Here is a 16,149-nt window from a genome sequence, read left to right as displayed (position 1 = left end):
GACCTATAGTTGTTAATGTGTGTGTCATTTGGTCGTTTGTGGATAGTTGTTTCATTGGCAATCGTACCACATCTTCTTTTTTATATAACTCAAGAATGCTGTATGCTACGCCCCCTTCTTTTTTTAAACACATCATTCTTAGGGACAAAGGTAAACTTAACGCCCTTTTGAACTGGTGGCAGGAGCATGAATTATGCATACACTTTTTATACGTTTATACTCACTTGGTTTTTTCATATTCCTTTTGGTTGTACATTCTCTTTCTGAACCTTGTTCTAACTTTTTCTCTGGTTCTAGGTGTATCTGGTAGATCATTAATGAAGTTGATAACTTCAAAAACACTGTCCTCAAAAACATTGTCAGATGTGCTGCTCAGTTTGGTTGTATGGAGGACACTGGTTATCTGGTTCTACAATGATGAATAAATATGATAAAATGAATGATAATATTACAGAAATAAGCTGATGTACTGACATTGACTTAGTGTGACACACTATATTTTCCATGTCCAATAAACCATGAAATTTGGCTTACAATTCATAAGCTCTCTTAAACTTCATTGTAATCTACCTTGACTGGAAACTTTACCAAGAAACGGAGCAACAATCTTTACTGACAGAAAGATCTAGGAACATGGAAAATAGAGAACATAGAGAACATAGAAATAGCAGATGGGACATGAAAATTGACATTTATTTTAGAACAACAAGAATTATCCATTTTGTCCTTAAAGGTCCATTTAAGGCCATAATTACATGCTCAGGTTCATCTTGCAATTTTCAGTGTTTGTATTCATTTTTTTTTTTATTTTTAGATATGTGACCATATGTAATAAATTGTCATAAGTGATGTTGTAATATTAAAAATATACGACAATCTTATCATTTTCTTGCAATAAATTGAAAAAACTTCATGAGACTTTTCTATGAATTATTACTTAAACTCTTATAATTGTTTTAAAATTGAGAAAGAAAATGGTGAATGTGTCAAAGCGACAACAACCCAACCATAGAGCAGACAACAGTTTAATTTGTATATTTATATATAATATGAGATTTAAATCTAATAATGAGTAATTATGACGTATGAAAGTTTTTACCCCAATTTCATTGTTCACTGAACTGACCCCTATTTCTGATATATATAGTCATGGTGCTGTCAGTTAATTTTTTATATATGAGTTTGGATATCCCTCTGGTACCTTTCCCCTCTCTATTCAGGTGCAGATCCAGCTATTGTTTGCTCCCAGGGGGTCTTAAACCAAGAAATATGTCACGGCCTTTTATAGCGGACTATGTGTGTGGGCTATGCCCATTGTTGAAGGCCATACAGTGAACTATAGATGTTAATTTCTGTGTCATTCGGTCCTTTTTGAGAGTTGTCTCATTGGCAATCATACCACACCTTCTTTTTTCTATTAAGGGGGCTTGCAGATCTTGCTAAGTCACATCAGTTACACATTTCATCTGTCAGCAGCCCGGAATCTTTCAAAGGGCTCGTAGCTGACAAATAAATTAATAACCCCTTGTTTTTTATCATCATCATTTTTTGAACATCGGTATACTACTGTTAACTTTTTTTATCAACCAGGTGACTGTGAAATATTTGTATAGTACCCTTTTTGTTATTGTATTCAAATCCATATTGCGCACATCAAAAAAATACAGAATAGTCAACATTATGCCTGTGGTCACTTACCGGTAGAAGTCGAAGGGTCATTTTTGAAACAGCCCTATAGCGAAGTCTTGTTTATGACTTAATAGTCCGTCTGATGACGGAAACAATATAAGACGCCTTTATTTTCGATTTTCTAAAAAAATACTATACATGGACACAAACACATGATGAATAATTTATTGTGAAAGGATGAGAGACAGAGACAACTGCCTTGGACTATAGAATGTTTTCTGATTCAAGCCACACTTGTACCAATCTAACAAAAAATATTTGAATATGCACGGTATGAACTTATATGACCTTTAGCCGATGTTACGCATTATATAACCTTGACCTCCATGTGATCTTGACATTTGACCTCAAGATAAAAAAAAATGGATTTCTGAGAAATTCAATTGCAATTAGGCGTGATGAATGGAATTCTCTTGTTCTTGTAAGTTCTGTCACACGTCTAACAAATACAAAATGCATGTTGTTTTAATCTACAATAGGTAATGTTAGAAATGTGAAATAGTTTGAGTAGTTGCATATGCTTGCCAACAAAAAGTACAAGATATGTATTTCAAACGAAACAGCAAATTATGTTCTTGATGTTTTATTACCAAACGGTCAAGACTTTACCATTAACACACAAAGAACGTATAAAAAATCGACGAATGGTACGCAACGCATGTTACTTTCAGCATCGATCATACGTTTTTTTCACCCGTGTATATGCCTTTCAAATTGTAAATTTCATCAATATTAAAGTCATATAAAGACTATTTTAGTTGTAGTATGTTTAAATATAATTGCAACGAAAACAATCTACATTAGAAATGATTCCATATAAAGTAATTATTCATTGCATTTATAGTTCAAATAAACCGTATTCAGGACTAAAATTCAGAATAGAGATGAGAAATGTGACAAAGAGACAACAACGCGACCAAAAAGCAGATAACAACCGAAGGTCTTCAATTCAGCGAGAAAATCCCGTACCCGGACGAGTGATGCAGCTAGCCCCTAAACAAAATGGTTACTAGTTCAGTGGTATGGACGTTATACTTAACTCCGAAATATATAAAAGAAACTAAAATTATAAATCTTACAAGACTAACAAAGGCAAGATGCTCCTGACTCGGAACAGGCGCAAAAATGCGGCGGGGTTTAGCATGGTTTTTTTAAGATCTCAAACCTCCACCTGTACCTCTAGCCAATGTATAATTTGGATCAATAAACCATTAAAGTAAAATCAAGGTCAGATGATTACTGCCAGATAGACAATTGCACAATACAAACATTCTATACACCAAATATATTAAACTAAACGCTTTTAGTATCCAAGAAATAGACCAAACTACACAAAACGTTAACTTTGCCGGACCACTGAACCATGTCAAATGGATTCAAAATGTGTATGCTAGTCTCATTTAAACCATTCCCCTATAACTCTAGCAAATGAAAAAAAAAACATACAGTAATAACACAATAAAACTCAGTTAAGGATGTTTGCTGCTCAGTTTCAAAATAAATAACTTTTCATAAAACTAGTATGTATTGATAGGGAATAAATTGAGGAATCAAAATAGCAAAAAAAATATAGGGGTCCATGTGCTTGTTTTTGAGATATTAGCCATTGGAATTTTGGCGGGAAAATGTTCTCTCATGATTTTTCATAGCTTTATCATTGACCAGTTAAAGTTCTCAAATACTATTAAAAAATAAATAAAATTTTATAAGACTTTCACAAATGACTTATTATTATACATGTAAAAGATTTATAAAAAGAAAAATGGGGGTTCATGGGGAATTTTTTTAAGGCATTCAAATGGATAAAACCAGAGGATTCCGAAAATCTGACAAAAAATACAAAACATCACAAGCAGACATCCTTAAGAGAAGTCCGAGTCCGATGTCGGAATAGGTAACAAAAAAAATAAACAATTTGACAATAAAAAATAAATTAACAAAGGACTACTAGCAGTTACTGACATGCCAGCTCCAGACGCCAAATAAATTTATTGAAAGGTTATGTCTTCAACGTATGAATATCAAGCACAATGCCTCCCATTAGTCATTGTTAGTATTATACCATCAAAAAGCATATGAGAAGGAAATAACCCGTGTTATGCCAACAACTGGTTTTATAATAAATGTGTTTTATTCCGATGCAAAGACCCTATAAGTTAATCCATATTAAAGCCAAAATATGCAATCTTTAATGACATGACAACAGTGTCTGTAAACTGGTGTAAAAAAAATTGTAATACAATAATTTCTTTCGCTAAAATTTGATACGTTGATACATACACGACCGAACAGTTCAGGTTGAGATCTATAAACACCATAAGGTGCTGAAAAGGAAACGTCACCATCTAGAAATGGATAGTTAACGATAGGAAATGAAAAATCATCTCTGTTATCATAACTTTTTGTATTAAGCTCTCCTTTAATGATATAGATATCAGGATCGAGGAAAGGGCAGTGGTCATGGTTAGTATTAGCTTTATTTAAAGTAATTTCAACAGGATACATTTCTTTAGTATACATACTGAAGTCGTCATTATTGAGAGCCCATATATCATTCAAATATCTAAAAGTATTGTTAAATGTTTGTATCAGATGTTGATTCGATAGGTCTTTGCAACTTTTAGTAATAAATTATAAGTCATAACAATACAAAAATAGATCCGCAATAAGTGGTGCACAAATAGTCCTCATTGGCATTCCGATAATTTGACGATATACGGGGTATCCAAAGTGAACAAAAATATTATCTAGTAAAAATTCAAGATATAGTATCAAAGCATGTCAAATTGACATAGTTTTTTTGTTTGTTGCTACTAAAAAAAGACTGGAAAGAGTTTGAGCATTTGTATTCGCATTCTGGTTTTTAAATGTCCATTTTATGGCCACGAGCATCACTGAAGAGACATGTATTGTCGAAATGCGCATCTGGTGCAAGAAAATTGGTGCCATTAATTTTATTATTATGTGTGTGATTTTTTTCTCAATAAGAATATGAGACAATGTGGTATATAAGATAGAAAAACCAAAACTTTAAACAGATTCAAAATCACCAATATGTGCATGCAATTTATCAAGTACTTCCAACGAGTTTTGACACTTCAAAAGTAATGAATTCCACTATGTCCAAAGGCCTTATCAGGATTTTGATTGAACCAAGCGTACTTGAAAGTAGAATAGATATAAGGCTGTGGATTTTCTATAAAAATCTTGATTTATTTGCCACTAAGTCCTCTTTTTCTATAAAATGCAATGGAACAGTAAAAAATAATGCTTTGCATCAGGTTTCCCCTTGGAATATGTATGAAATGGCCTATCTCTATTATTCATTATATCTATAGTTTTGATACAATTGAAGTTTGAAAAATTCGTACAAAAATGGCTACAGAAGGGTACATCAACCTTAAGCAAAACAAAAAAAAACAGTTTCCTTTTTTGTTTAATTATTAATCAAGGTACTAGGATTATAATGTAATATCCTTAGTTTTTCCGAAAAATTCAAAGTTTTGTAACATGAAAATTGAAAAAATGACCATATAATTGACATTCATGTCAACACAAAAGTGCTGACTACTGGGCTGGTGTTACCCTCGGGGAAGATACGTCCACAGCAGTGGCATCTACACAGTGATGTAAATAGTTATCAAAGGTACCAATATTATAAATTAATACGCTAGACGCACGTTTCGTCTACATAAGTTTCTTCAGTGACGCTCAGATCAAAATAACTATAAAGCCATAAAAGTACAAAGTTGAAGAACATTGATAAAATAATCGCGGAGGACATTTTAGCCAAAAATATCGGACGTCTTAGCGCAAAAGTATAACCGATTATAGGGCAACATTCTCAGTTCCTTTCAACATCATTCATTCCCATGATGTACCGAAGTGAAAATACAAATTACGTTAACAATTAGCCAGCATGAATTACTGTTCATTGTTTAGGTTAAATTACGAAATAATTCATGGAAGCCATAGATTGTTGGAAATTTACACATGGCCGTGATATTCGAATTTTATCCTGAGCGTTAGCGAGGGATAAAATTAACGAGTATCACGGCCCAGGCCATGTGTAAATTTCCAACAAGCTATGGCTTCCATGAATTATTTCGATTCTAAAAGGACAAATACGGTCGTTAAAAAACTGAAGCGAGGTGGGTATGCTGTGTGTGTGGCTGTACTTGTTTACTCCCTGTTAGATAAAGCTCAAGTATCTTTATAAATATGTAGCTTGCGTAGGTTATTTCGTGAATAACTGCTACAAAAAAAAAATCTTTAAATTCTCAAACCAAACATATGCCATGTTTTTCATGTAAGCATCCGTCACAAATCAAAAATTGACATTTTGTAACTAAGGAGCCGCCATATTGACTTGCTGAAATGAGTAAATATACGAATAATGCAATAGAATAGAAAATAAAACAAAACCAATATCATTCGAATTCCGATGGTTCACGTAACAGAAAACATTCAACTTTAGCGGTTTCATTTGTATGACGTCATGTTTTTAAATGACCTAAATGAGCCAAAAAGATTAATTCAATTGAGGTCTGGAGCTGACATGTCAGTAACTTCTAGTAGTCTGTTGTTATTTATGTGTTATTGTCATTTTGTTTATTTTCTTTTGTTACCTCTTCTGACACCTGACTCGGATTTCTTTTCAACTGAATTTTACTGGGTGTATGGTTATGCGTTTACTTTTCTACATTGGTCAGAGGTATAAGGGGAGGGTTGAGATCTCATAAACATGTTTAACCCCACTCTTTTTGCCCATGTTCTAAGTCAGGAGCCACTGGCCTTTGTTAGTCTTGCATTATTTTTAAATTAGGTTTTTAGTTTTTAATTTGTTTAGTATGACGTCCATTATCACTGAACTAGTACATATATATATATATATTACAGAACCTTTAATAAAATAAATGGTTTTTTTTATTTTTTTTTAAATTGTGTTATAATTATATATAATTATAAAAATACATGTATGAATACCAAAAAAGGAGAATGTGGCATAATTGCCAATGAGATAACTCTCCACAAGAGACCAACATGACAGATATCAACAAATATAGTTCAACGTACAGCCTTCAACAATGAGCAAAGCCCGTACTGCATTGTCAGATATAAAAGGCCCCGAAATTACAATGTAAAACAATTCAAACGAGAAAACTAACGGCCTTATTAATGTACAATTAATGAACGAAAAAGAATCATGTAACACATGAATAAACAATCGACAACCAATGAATTACATGGTATACTATAACTTGACTTCTTCAACTTTGGTCCAAATTATATTAGATTCCTAATCAATCTCCTGAAAAACATCGCCAACCAACATAACCTAGACTTTCAGCCTGGCAGATACCCACAACCAATTCAGATTCAGATTAAATAGTTTATTAAAGTGTCACCACATACAACATGATTAAAACCAAGATACAATTATAAAATTAATCATACAGTAAACATAGATAAACAATTAAATACATGTATGTGCCATTCTTAAAAGAATTATGAGAGACTATTAAAATACAAATAATACTTATTCATTTTATAAAATACATGTACTACAAATACAGTAGTTTATGATATAAAATACTGTTTCTCCTTGTTAAAATGTTATTGCAGGTTTTGGCAACAATATTACATACATTGGTATTTTTAAACATATATATAAATTTTTCTTCATCAGACAAATTTAAAAACATATCATTATGACACAATATATCAATAAAAAGAACATGTCTTAGATCTTCACACAAGGGACAATTTAAAAGTACATGGAACAACCACCAAACAGAAGAACCTAGAATAAATTATGATTTAAAGGGCTGGCATAACAAGTTGAAAAAGAGAGTCAAATTCGCACATCCAAACATATTGTATTACTGCTTTTTCTCATTCTATTATTTCCTCTATTAGTATGTACATTTAAAATTGTGTTTAGAATTCAGTGATGATTCAGAAATAAAAAAATGTCATAATGGTATGATATTTGTCTTTTTTTTTCATTGAAATATCCATATACAATTTGTACTAAGGCAAACTGGAGTTAATTTTACATAATCATTTTGACAGCTAAGGCGAAATGAGAATAAACGAATATTTTTTTTTAATTCAATATTTTAAACATTCAGGCATTCAGTGAATCGATATAAAGTTTAACATTTGTAAAACATATTTTTATTATATTATATATCGATCGACAGAGTTATCGGTGCTGCATAGGACTAATATAGTTGGGTATGATCCAAAATTAAATTATAATTTATTAATTATTTTTTTAGATTTCCTGAAAGAAATTTTATTCACTTAGGGGAAAAGGGGTGGAACGTTCGCTGCATATCCCTATATAAAACTACAAAAGAGGAGCGAAAGATTCCAGAGGGACATTTAAACTCATAGATTGAAAATAAACTGACAACGCCATGGGTAAAATAGAAGAAAAAAACAAGCAGACAAATAATATAACACACGATACAACACAGAAAAATGAAGACTAAGCAACACGAACCCAACCAAAAAGGGGATGATATCGGCTGCTCCTGAAGGGTAAGTAGATTCTACTCCACAAAAGTGTAATTCGGTAGGTCACATTCGTGGTTAAAAGGGAAGTGGTAATACTTCTTTTATGATTTTCTGTAAATGGTACGAACGATTTATACCGCTACACAAGGACAACGGAATATACACAATCCTTACTTGATTTAACACTTTAAACATTGTGTCCGTTGATATTTAAACGTTGCATGCGAGGCTCATGAAGGGTATATGGGTCATTATTAAAAAAATGTAAAATTTTTAGTACACTTTTACTAAATGTTTTATTTCTTATAGAAAATACAGTTGTAAGGTTTAAAATTAGAGTATGATGAATAATACACTAAATTTAGTCTTGGTATCTATGATGAGTTTATCTATGAGTCACAGCATTAATAATACACACGATTAAGATCTATTTTAATAAGACTAAAACACACAAAAGCCCGACTTTTACGTACTTAATTTGATTACTTATAGTGTCAGGGTAACAAACGTGTGTATTCCCTATTTTCTAGTTGCCTTGATGTCTTCAAATTTAAAAGGGACTTTTTTAGACTGTTTATAATAACTCAAACGAAAAACCGCAGCTTCTTTTTTATATGCATGTGATATGTCACATATTTTCTACAAACTAAATTCAATCAGCATACTTAAAGTTCATGTCTATCCTGTTACTGCTACTTATTTCAATCGTTAAATAGTTCTCCCTATGAATAATCAACTAGTCAGTTTTGATTTCCACAGCGTAAAGTAATTAACATAGCACGTATCGTGTATCGTGTATAACAGTTTAGAGAAAACTGTGGACACTTTTTGTCATGGCTATGCTGTTACCAACGTATTTATTGATTTCACCAATATATTTGTCAAAAGTGCAGAACCGTGTTGGAAACCAAAATCACAACTGAAAAAATCATTATCACTTCATCAAAGGGAGTACGCAGTTATTTCAAAACAACATTCAAAAATGAAGAAATTTGTCTATCCTGTTACTGCTGTTGCTATTTTCAGTGGCAAGATAGACACTATTAGACAGAAACGTCTTCAAAGGCTTATAATTACAATGTTCCATTGTTTGAACTAATCGAAAGATTATAACGTCTTGATCCTCTCAATTTAGCATTTGGAGATGCAATACTTATATTAGTAACAGGATAGACAGACAGGTAACAGGATATAACTGTATATAGTAATATATCAATAACTTACGTTCCTGTTACCAAGAAAATTAAAACAAAAGTAAAAAGAACATTTGAAGGATTTAGTTGATGTTGGGTTTATTTGAAAGAGAGCAAAAATGCTGAACAATATGGACTGCTATATAAGACTTGCATTACTCACTGGTGGTAATTTTTATAACCTTTGAAAAACAATTTTTAAAGGCATTTTTTCGGTACAACCTCGAAAATTAGCAAATAAATCAAATTATTTCCCAGAACATATATATTATAAATAACTCGTATAAACACCAACCCAACAATGTTAGATCTTTAAATTTGCTTTCCTTATATATATATGTATGATAGAAACATGCAGTATCAGTTTAATAATATATAAAGTCTCTGAATGATTGTATAATAAAAAAACTATAAAACAAAGTTCCATACGTTTTGGCCATTTCGGCCTTCTTCATTGGAATAAATTACAACATTCTCCATGCTTTTTACTGTTTACATATAAAGTCTTTGAATGATAGTGGCGCAACGTTAGATATTGCTACTTCCACTAAAAATAGCACTAAGTAAATATTTGTTTAAGAAATTTTCTTCAAAATGCTGCACAGATTATCTGATCTAAAAAAAAACGTCCACTTAGGGTTGTCCCATGTAACAAACTCGAAACATACACTCGAACAATTCGCGAAATGTTCACGCAGCTCTTCGAAATTTTGCATGAATGTTCTATGACGTGATATATTTCAGTACTGGTTTACATGGCCGTCTCAATATAAAATTAGCATAGACATTTTGAATAGAGTAAGTATAAATGACTGTCCCAGGGGAAATTAAGTTTGGAAACTTGAAACATATCAGTTAAAAAATAAAACTTTGACATATAATTTATTAAATTGTAAGCACGATCGTTTTGTACTAAGTGTAAGCTCCAAAAGTTCAGATTAATGTTAATGTCAATGTCCTATTTTCAACAAACCGAATACACATCTAAAAGTTAAGAAAACTTCAGTGTTATAACTATAAGCCATTTATAATTTCCTCATGTTCCACTGCTTGAACAATATCATATTCGGGTTGTTTATTTAATGCAGCAATATTCCACCGAAAAACAAATTATTACTACAAGTAAAATGTAATATCCTATGTAAATTAAAAATTCATATTGGAATGGAATGTCTCGGTATTTCTACTTGACTGTGTGCTATACTTTGCATTTACCAAACAAGAAAAGCAGGAAAAACTGATAGTGCGTGTTTCTAATTTACTGCTATTTTTCTGTTACACTGAATGGTAGCAATATCTGACGTTGCGTCTGTATTTTTTATAAAAACAATAACACAAATTCCTATACGTTTGGCCATTACGGCATTCTTAATTGGAATAAACTACAACATTACATTAAATTTTGTAATTTATTCCAATGAAGAAAGCCGTAATGCCCAAAACTATGGGAATTTGTGTTATAGTTTATGAATGAATTTGTGTTATATGTAACTTGTCTAAACATCAACCCAACAACGTTAGATCTGTAAATTTGCTTTCGCAATTTTATTGTTATAGATATATATATATATATAAGTTTATGCTCTTAAAAAAGTCTAATAGGCTTCGAAAAACAAGCTTAAAATTTTATCTAAACATGTTTTAATAACCCGAAATTTCTTTTGAACATGGTAACAGGAGAGACAAAATATTGGACCACCTATCAAAATATGTTTCAAGATATTCTTGTACATGTTGTATGAAATTTTAGAAATTGCATCTTTTAATATGTTGTTCTATAAGTTCTGTTTTTTTTTATTTGCTTATGTAGAGGGTTGTTTGAATAAGTAACTTTTACTAAATTTTTCAATTTAAAAATTCGACATTATTTTAAAATGACCAAGATGATCATTAATAATAACCATTATCTATCGAATAATTTTGAAATTTCCTATTTGAAACTTCTAAGTAACTAATCCATTTCCCCTATTTTATCCAAATATTACGCAATTTGTTCGACAAACATAGGTATAGGACGTAGAGATTTTTAATTGTAACAATCTGGAGTCATGTATGATCTGTTGTACATTGTAATCGGACATTTTCGGAATTTGTGCTGAAGCGACTGCTCTGCATACGAATTTGCATCCTTTTGAAATCTTATTCTTGCATTTTGTACAAGATCATGTTCTCTTTACATTACAACTATAATTGATTTCGGAGTCATTGAAAACACTTTAAGTTTTTTTGCGATTGTTTCTACTAACGCTAGTTACAAAGACAGATTTAAGATACAGAATGCTAGTTTTAAATGAGAAGATATACATTTTTAGAAGGGTTAAAATTTCTTCTCGCTTGTAGTTTGTAAACATAATTTCATATAGAATATTTTTATAAAAAAAAAAACACCATATAAATCGTAAACAAACTTGGCAAACTTGGACAACGATCACGCTGATGTATTTACAGCTCGAGAAGATTTTCTGCGACCATTAATGTCACAAAAAAACAAGTCTTTTTTCTACTAAGACCAAAGCTGTTAATGTAAGGAATTACCTCTTCCACTAAAAGTGCAATGTTTAGTGCAACATCAACACCGGGAACAGGAACTGCAGCGATTGCAGCAGCTGCTACTGATACTATTTTACATTGTGGTTTAAATCCAGTGCTGATTCAGAAATAAAAAAATGTCATAATAGTATGATATTTGTCTTTATTTATTCATTGAAATTTGAAATATCCATATACATTTTGTCATATCCAATGAGACTTTATTTACAAAATATAAAACATTAGTAAAACAAATCAGAAAAAGAAGATCAACAATAAAAAAAGAAGTATTTAAAAAGTTGGACACCAAACATAATATTTCATGGTAAAATTTGACATCTAAATAACAAATAATAACTAATTGCAATACAAACAAAACATTACTTAATTACAATGTTCACAGAAGCTTCCATTTCGCCTTAGACAATTCTTATGTACCTGAAAACTTGTACTAAGGCAAACTGGGATTAATTTTACATAATCATTTTGGCAGCTAAGGCCAAATGAGAATAAACGATTTTTTTTTTAATTCAATATTTTAAACATTCAGGCATTCAGTAAATCGATATAAAGTTTAACATTTGTAAAACATATTTTTATTGTTTACATTTCAGCAGAGACGTATAATACGATTGCTATGATTTCAACAATATTGTATACCCTATAATATCGATCGACAGAATTATCGGTCCTGCATAGGACTAATATAGTTGGGTATGATCCCAAATTAAATTATAATTTATTAATTTTTTTTTTTTATTTCCTGAAAGAAATTTTATTCACCTCGGGGAAAAGGGGTGGAACAGTCGCTGCATATCCCTATATAAAACAAAAGAGGGCCGAAAGATTCCAGAGGGACATTCAAACTCATAGATTGAAAATAAACTGACAACGCCGTGGGTAAAATAGAAAGAAAAAACAAACAGACAAATAATATAATACACGATACAACACAGAAAAATAATGACTAAGCAACACGAACCCAACCAAAAAAAGGGGATGATATCGGCTGCTCCGGAAGGGTAAGTAGATTCTACTCCACAAAAGTGTAATTCGGTAGGTCACATTCGTGGTTAAAAGGGAAGTGGTAATACTCCTTTTATGATTTTCTGTAAATGGTACGAACGATTTATACCGCTACACAAGAACAACGGAATATACACAGACCTTACTTGATTTAACACTTTAAACATTGTGTCCGTTGATATTTAAACGTTGCATGCGAGGCTCATGAAGGGTATATAGGTCATTATAAAAAAAAATGTCAAATTTTTAGTACACTTTTACTAAATGTTTTATTTCTAATAGAAAATACAGTTGTAAGGTTTAAAATTAAAGTATGGTGAATAATATACTAAATTTAGTCTTGGTATCTATGATGAGTTTATTTATGAGTCACAGCATTAATAATACACACAATTTAGATCTATTTTGATAAGACTAAAACACACAATAATCCGATATTTACGTACGTAATTTGATTACTTATAGTGTCAGGGTAACAAACGTTTGTTTAGAAATTTCCTATTTGAAACTTCTAAGTAACTAATATATTTCCCCTATTTTATCCAAATATTACGCAATTTGTTCGACAAACATAGGTATAGGACGTAGAGATTTTTAATTGTAACAATCTGGAGTCATGTATGATCTGTTGTACATTGTAATCGGACATTTTCGGTATTTGTGCTGAAGCGACTGCTCTGCATACGAATTTGCATCCTTTTGAAATCTTATTCTTGCATTTTGTACAAGATCATGTTCTCTTTACATTACAACTATAATTGATTTCGGAGTCATTGAAAACACTTTAAGTTGTTTTGCGATTGTTTCTACTAACGCTAGTTACAAAGACAGATTTAAGATACAGAATGCTAGTTTTAAATGAGAAGAAATACATTTTTAGAAGTGTTAAAATTTCTTCTCGCTTGTAGTTGGTAAACATAATTTCATATAGAATATTTTTATAAAAAAACCCACAAATAGACAACGATCACGCTGATGTTTTTACAGCTCTTCTATAAAAGCATGCTAAGCAAACCTTTGATCAACTTGCTTGCTATCTTTGTTTGAATGTTTGTAAACAACATTTCGATAAACTTTTTCAGTCTGTTTTCTATAAACTGGAATTTGATTGGACAATAAACATGATAAACATTTAACTTCATTTCATCCAATTCATGTCAATTTTTATTGTCTAATCAAATCCCAGTATATATAAAACTGCAAGTTAATCAAAGGTTTGCTTTGCATGCTTTTATAGAAGAGATGTAATTACAATATCACTACGAGGCTGTTAGTGAACCTCTGAATCACTAATGTTTAATTCTCATGGAATTTTTTTTGTCAATATTTACATGAATAAAATTGAAACATGAATGAGTTATTTGGAAAACATTTTTTTTGATTGGTGTTGCATAATGTGTTTAAATACAACAATAGAGTCATCTCTTAAATCCTCCAAAACACTATTGAGAAACTTGTACGTAATAACAGCTGATGTTGCACCTGAAATCAACGAACCAACAAATGGTAAAAATAAATCGAGAAGATTTTCTGCGACCATTAATGTCACAAAAAACCCAAGTCGAGCGATTACAAAGACAGCCATCTCTGCCCCCGGAAGTAGGATTTTCGTGCATTTTAATCTACTGGTATCAAAAGTGTCCAAAGTTTCCATCTTTTTTCTACTAAGACCAAAGCTGTTAATGTAATGAATTACCTCTTCCACTAAAAGTGCAATGTTTAGTGCAACATCAACACCGGGAACAGGAACTGCAGCAATTGCAGCAGCTGCTACCGATACTTTTTTTATTCTATTTTTAAGAACCTTGTACTTTAAACCTATAATGAATTCAGACAGCACTGCCATAGATGCCAAAGCAGCCAGACCTTTGAAATCGTCAAGATTAGATTCTACATAGGAAAGTAATTCTGACAATTCACCTATGTTTGTGTCGACGCAGGAAATGAAGAAAACTTTCTTGGCATCTTTCAGTGATTTGTTTTTTTCCAAAGATTTTTCTATTTTCTGTCGAATTCGACGAATAACCATTTCGCTATCAACGTTTTCACGTTCTCCATTTTTAATATCCTGATCCATTTTTGATCTCACGAGACAATAAGGTTTGCCTAATTTTTTAAATTCACCCACGAGCCACAACATATCTTCGGTGATTACATATTCAAAGAAGATGAAAATAAAATCATAATCTGCAATTTTCATGGAATTGATATAATTTTCTTTCTTCACTTCTGATGTAGCCACACCTGGCAGGTCGTAATAGACAATCCTTGGATTCTCTGGGTGGACGTAGCGTGTCGGTTTCATTGTTGTATCTCCAGATCCTACCTCTGCATAACCTTCGTCTCCGCTTTTCACACCACGTAATGTATTGATAAAAGTAGATTTCCCGGTGGCAGTACATCCACTTACAGCAAACTTTACTTCTTCTGTTTTCCATCTATTAATATTTTTTTCTAAATATTTATTAGCAGCTGCTGGACCTTCTTTGTCAATTTTATCCTTAAGTTCTTTCATCTCTTCGCTTTCATAATTTGTCAAAACCGATTTCTTCTGTCCCATTGTTTTAAAAGAATTTGATCTGCAAAATGAAGACTTTTATCAAAGGAAGTTTATTTTGACGTTTGTACGGATAAGGAACATACACAGAAATAATATTATATCGTTATCTCAATATATATATATATATATATATATATATATATATATATATATATATATATATATATATAAACAAGTCTACATTGAAAACTACGTTCAAACCTATGATTGCGTTGGATAAAAACCGCAATTTTATACACGTGCATGTTAAACCAATCTCGTTGTAGAAGGGTCTAAATACAGCACAAACAACAATTTATGTTACAGTAAATAGGTGAAATCAGGAATTACTCGTAATTTCTAAAATTTAGGAATTGCATGTAATCCCCAGTGCACTTAGTAAATGTTATCAAAGGTACCAGGATTATAATTTAGTACGCCAGACGCGCGTTTCGTCTACATAAGACTCATCAGTGACGCTCATATCAAAATATTTATAAAGCCAAATTAATACAAGTAATTCCTGAAACGGCCCAGTTATTACCAGTAATTACTGATTTTAAAATGAATTTTTACACCTATTTACTAACTGTTAAAACAATATTTTAATATGGTCAGCTGATCAAAAGTTATGGTAATACTAAAATA

General features: G+C 31.4%; 1 protein-coding gene across 1 annotated transcript; it reads right to left on the bottom strand.

The window, feature by feature from the left end:
* Positions 1 to 220: 220 nt before the first annotated feature.
* On the bottom strand, positions 221 to 15,267 carry LOC139526461 (T-cell-specific guanine nucleotide triphosphate-binding protein 2-like). The gene is made up of 3 exons (XM_071321611.1): positions 14,423 to 15,267; positions 11,943 to 12,054; positions 221 to 409 (listed from the first exon to the last, which is right to left on the bottom strand). The coding sequence occupies exons 1-3, from the start codon at positions 15,265 to 15,267 to the stop codon at positions 221 to 223; spliced, it is 1,146 nt and encodes a 381-aa protein (XP_071177712.1).
* Between the last annotated feature and the right edge of the window lie 882 nt (positions 15,268 to 16,149).

The sequence above is a fragment of the Mytilus edulis genome, chromosome 6 (assembly GCF_963676685.1).
Source record: "Mytilus edulis chromosome 6, xbMytEdul2.2, whole genome shotgun sequence".
Lineage (NCBI taxonomy): Eukaryota > Metazoa > Mollusca > Bivalvia > Mytilida > Mytilidae > Mytilus > Mytilus edulis.
This window is presented reverse-complemented; position numbering and strand designations above follow the sequence as displayed.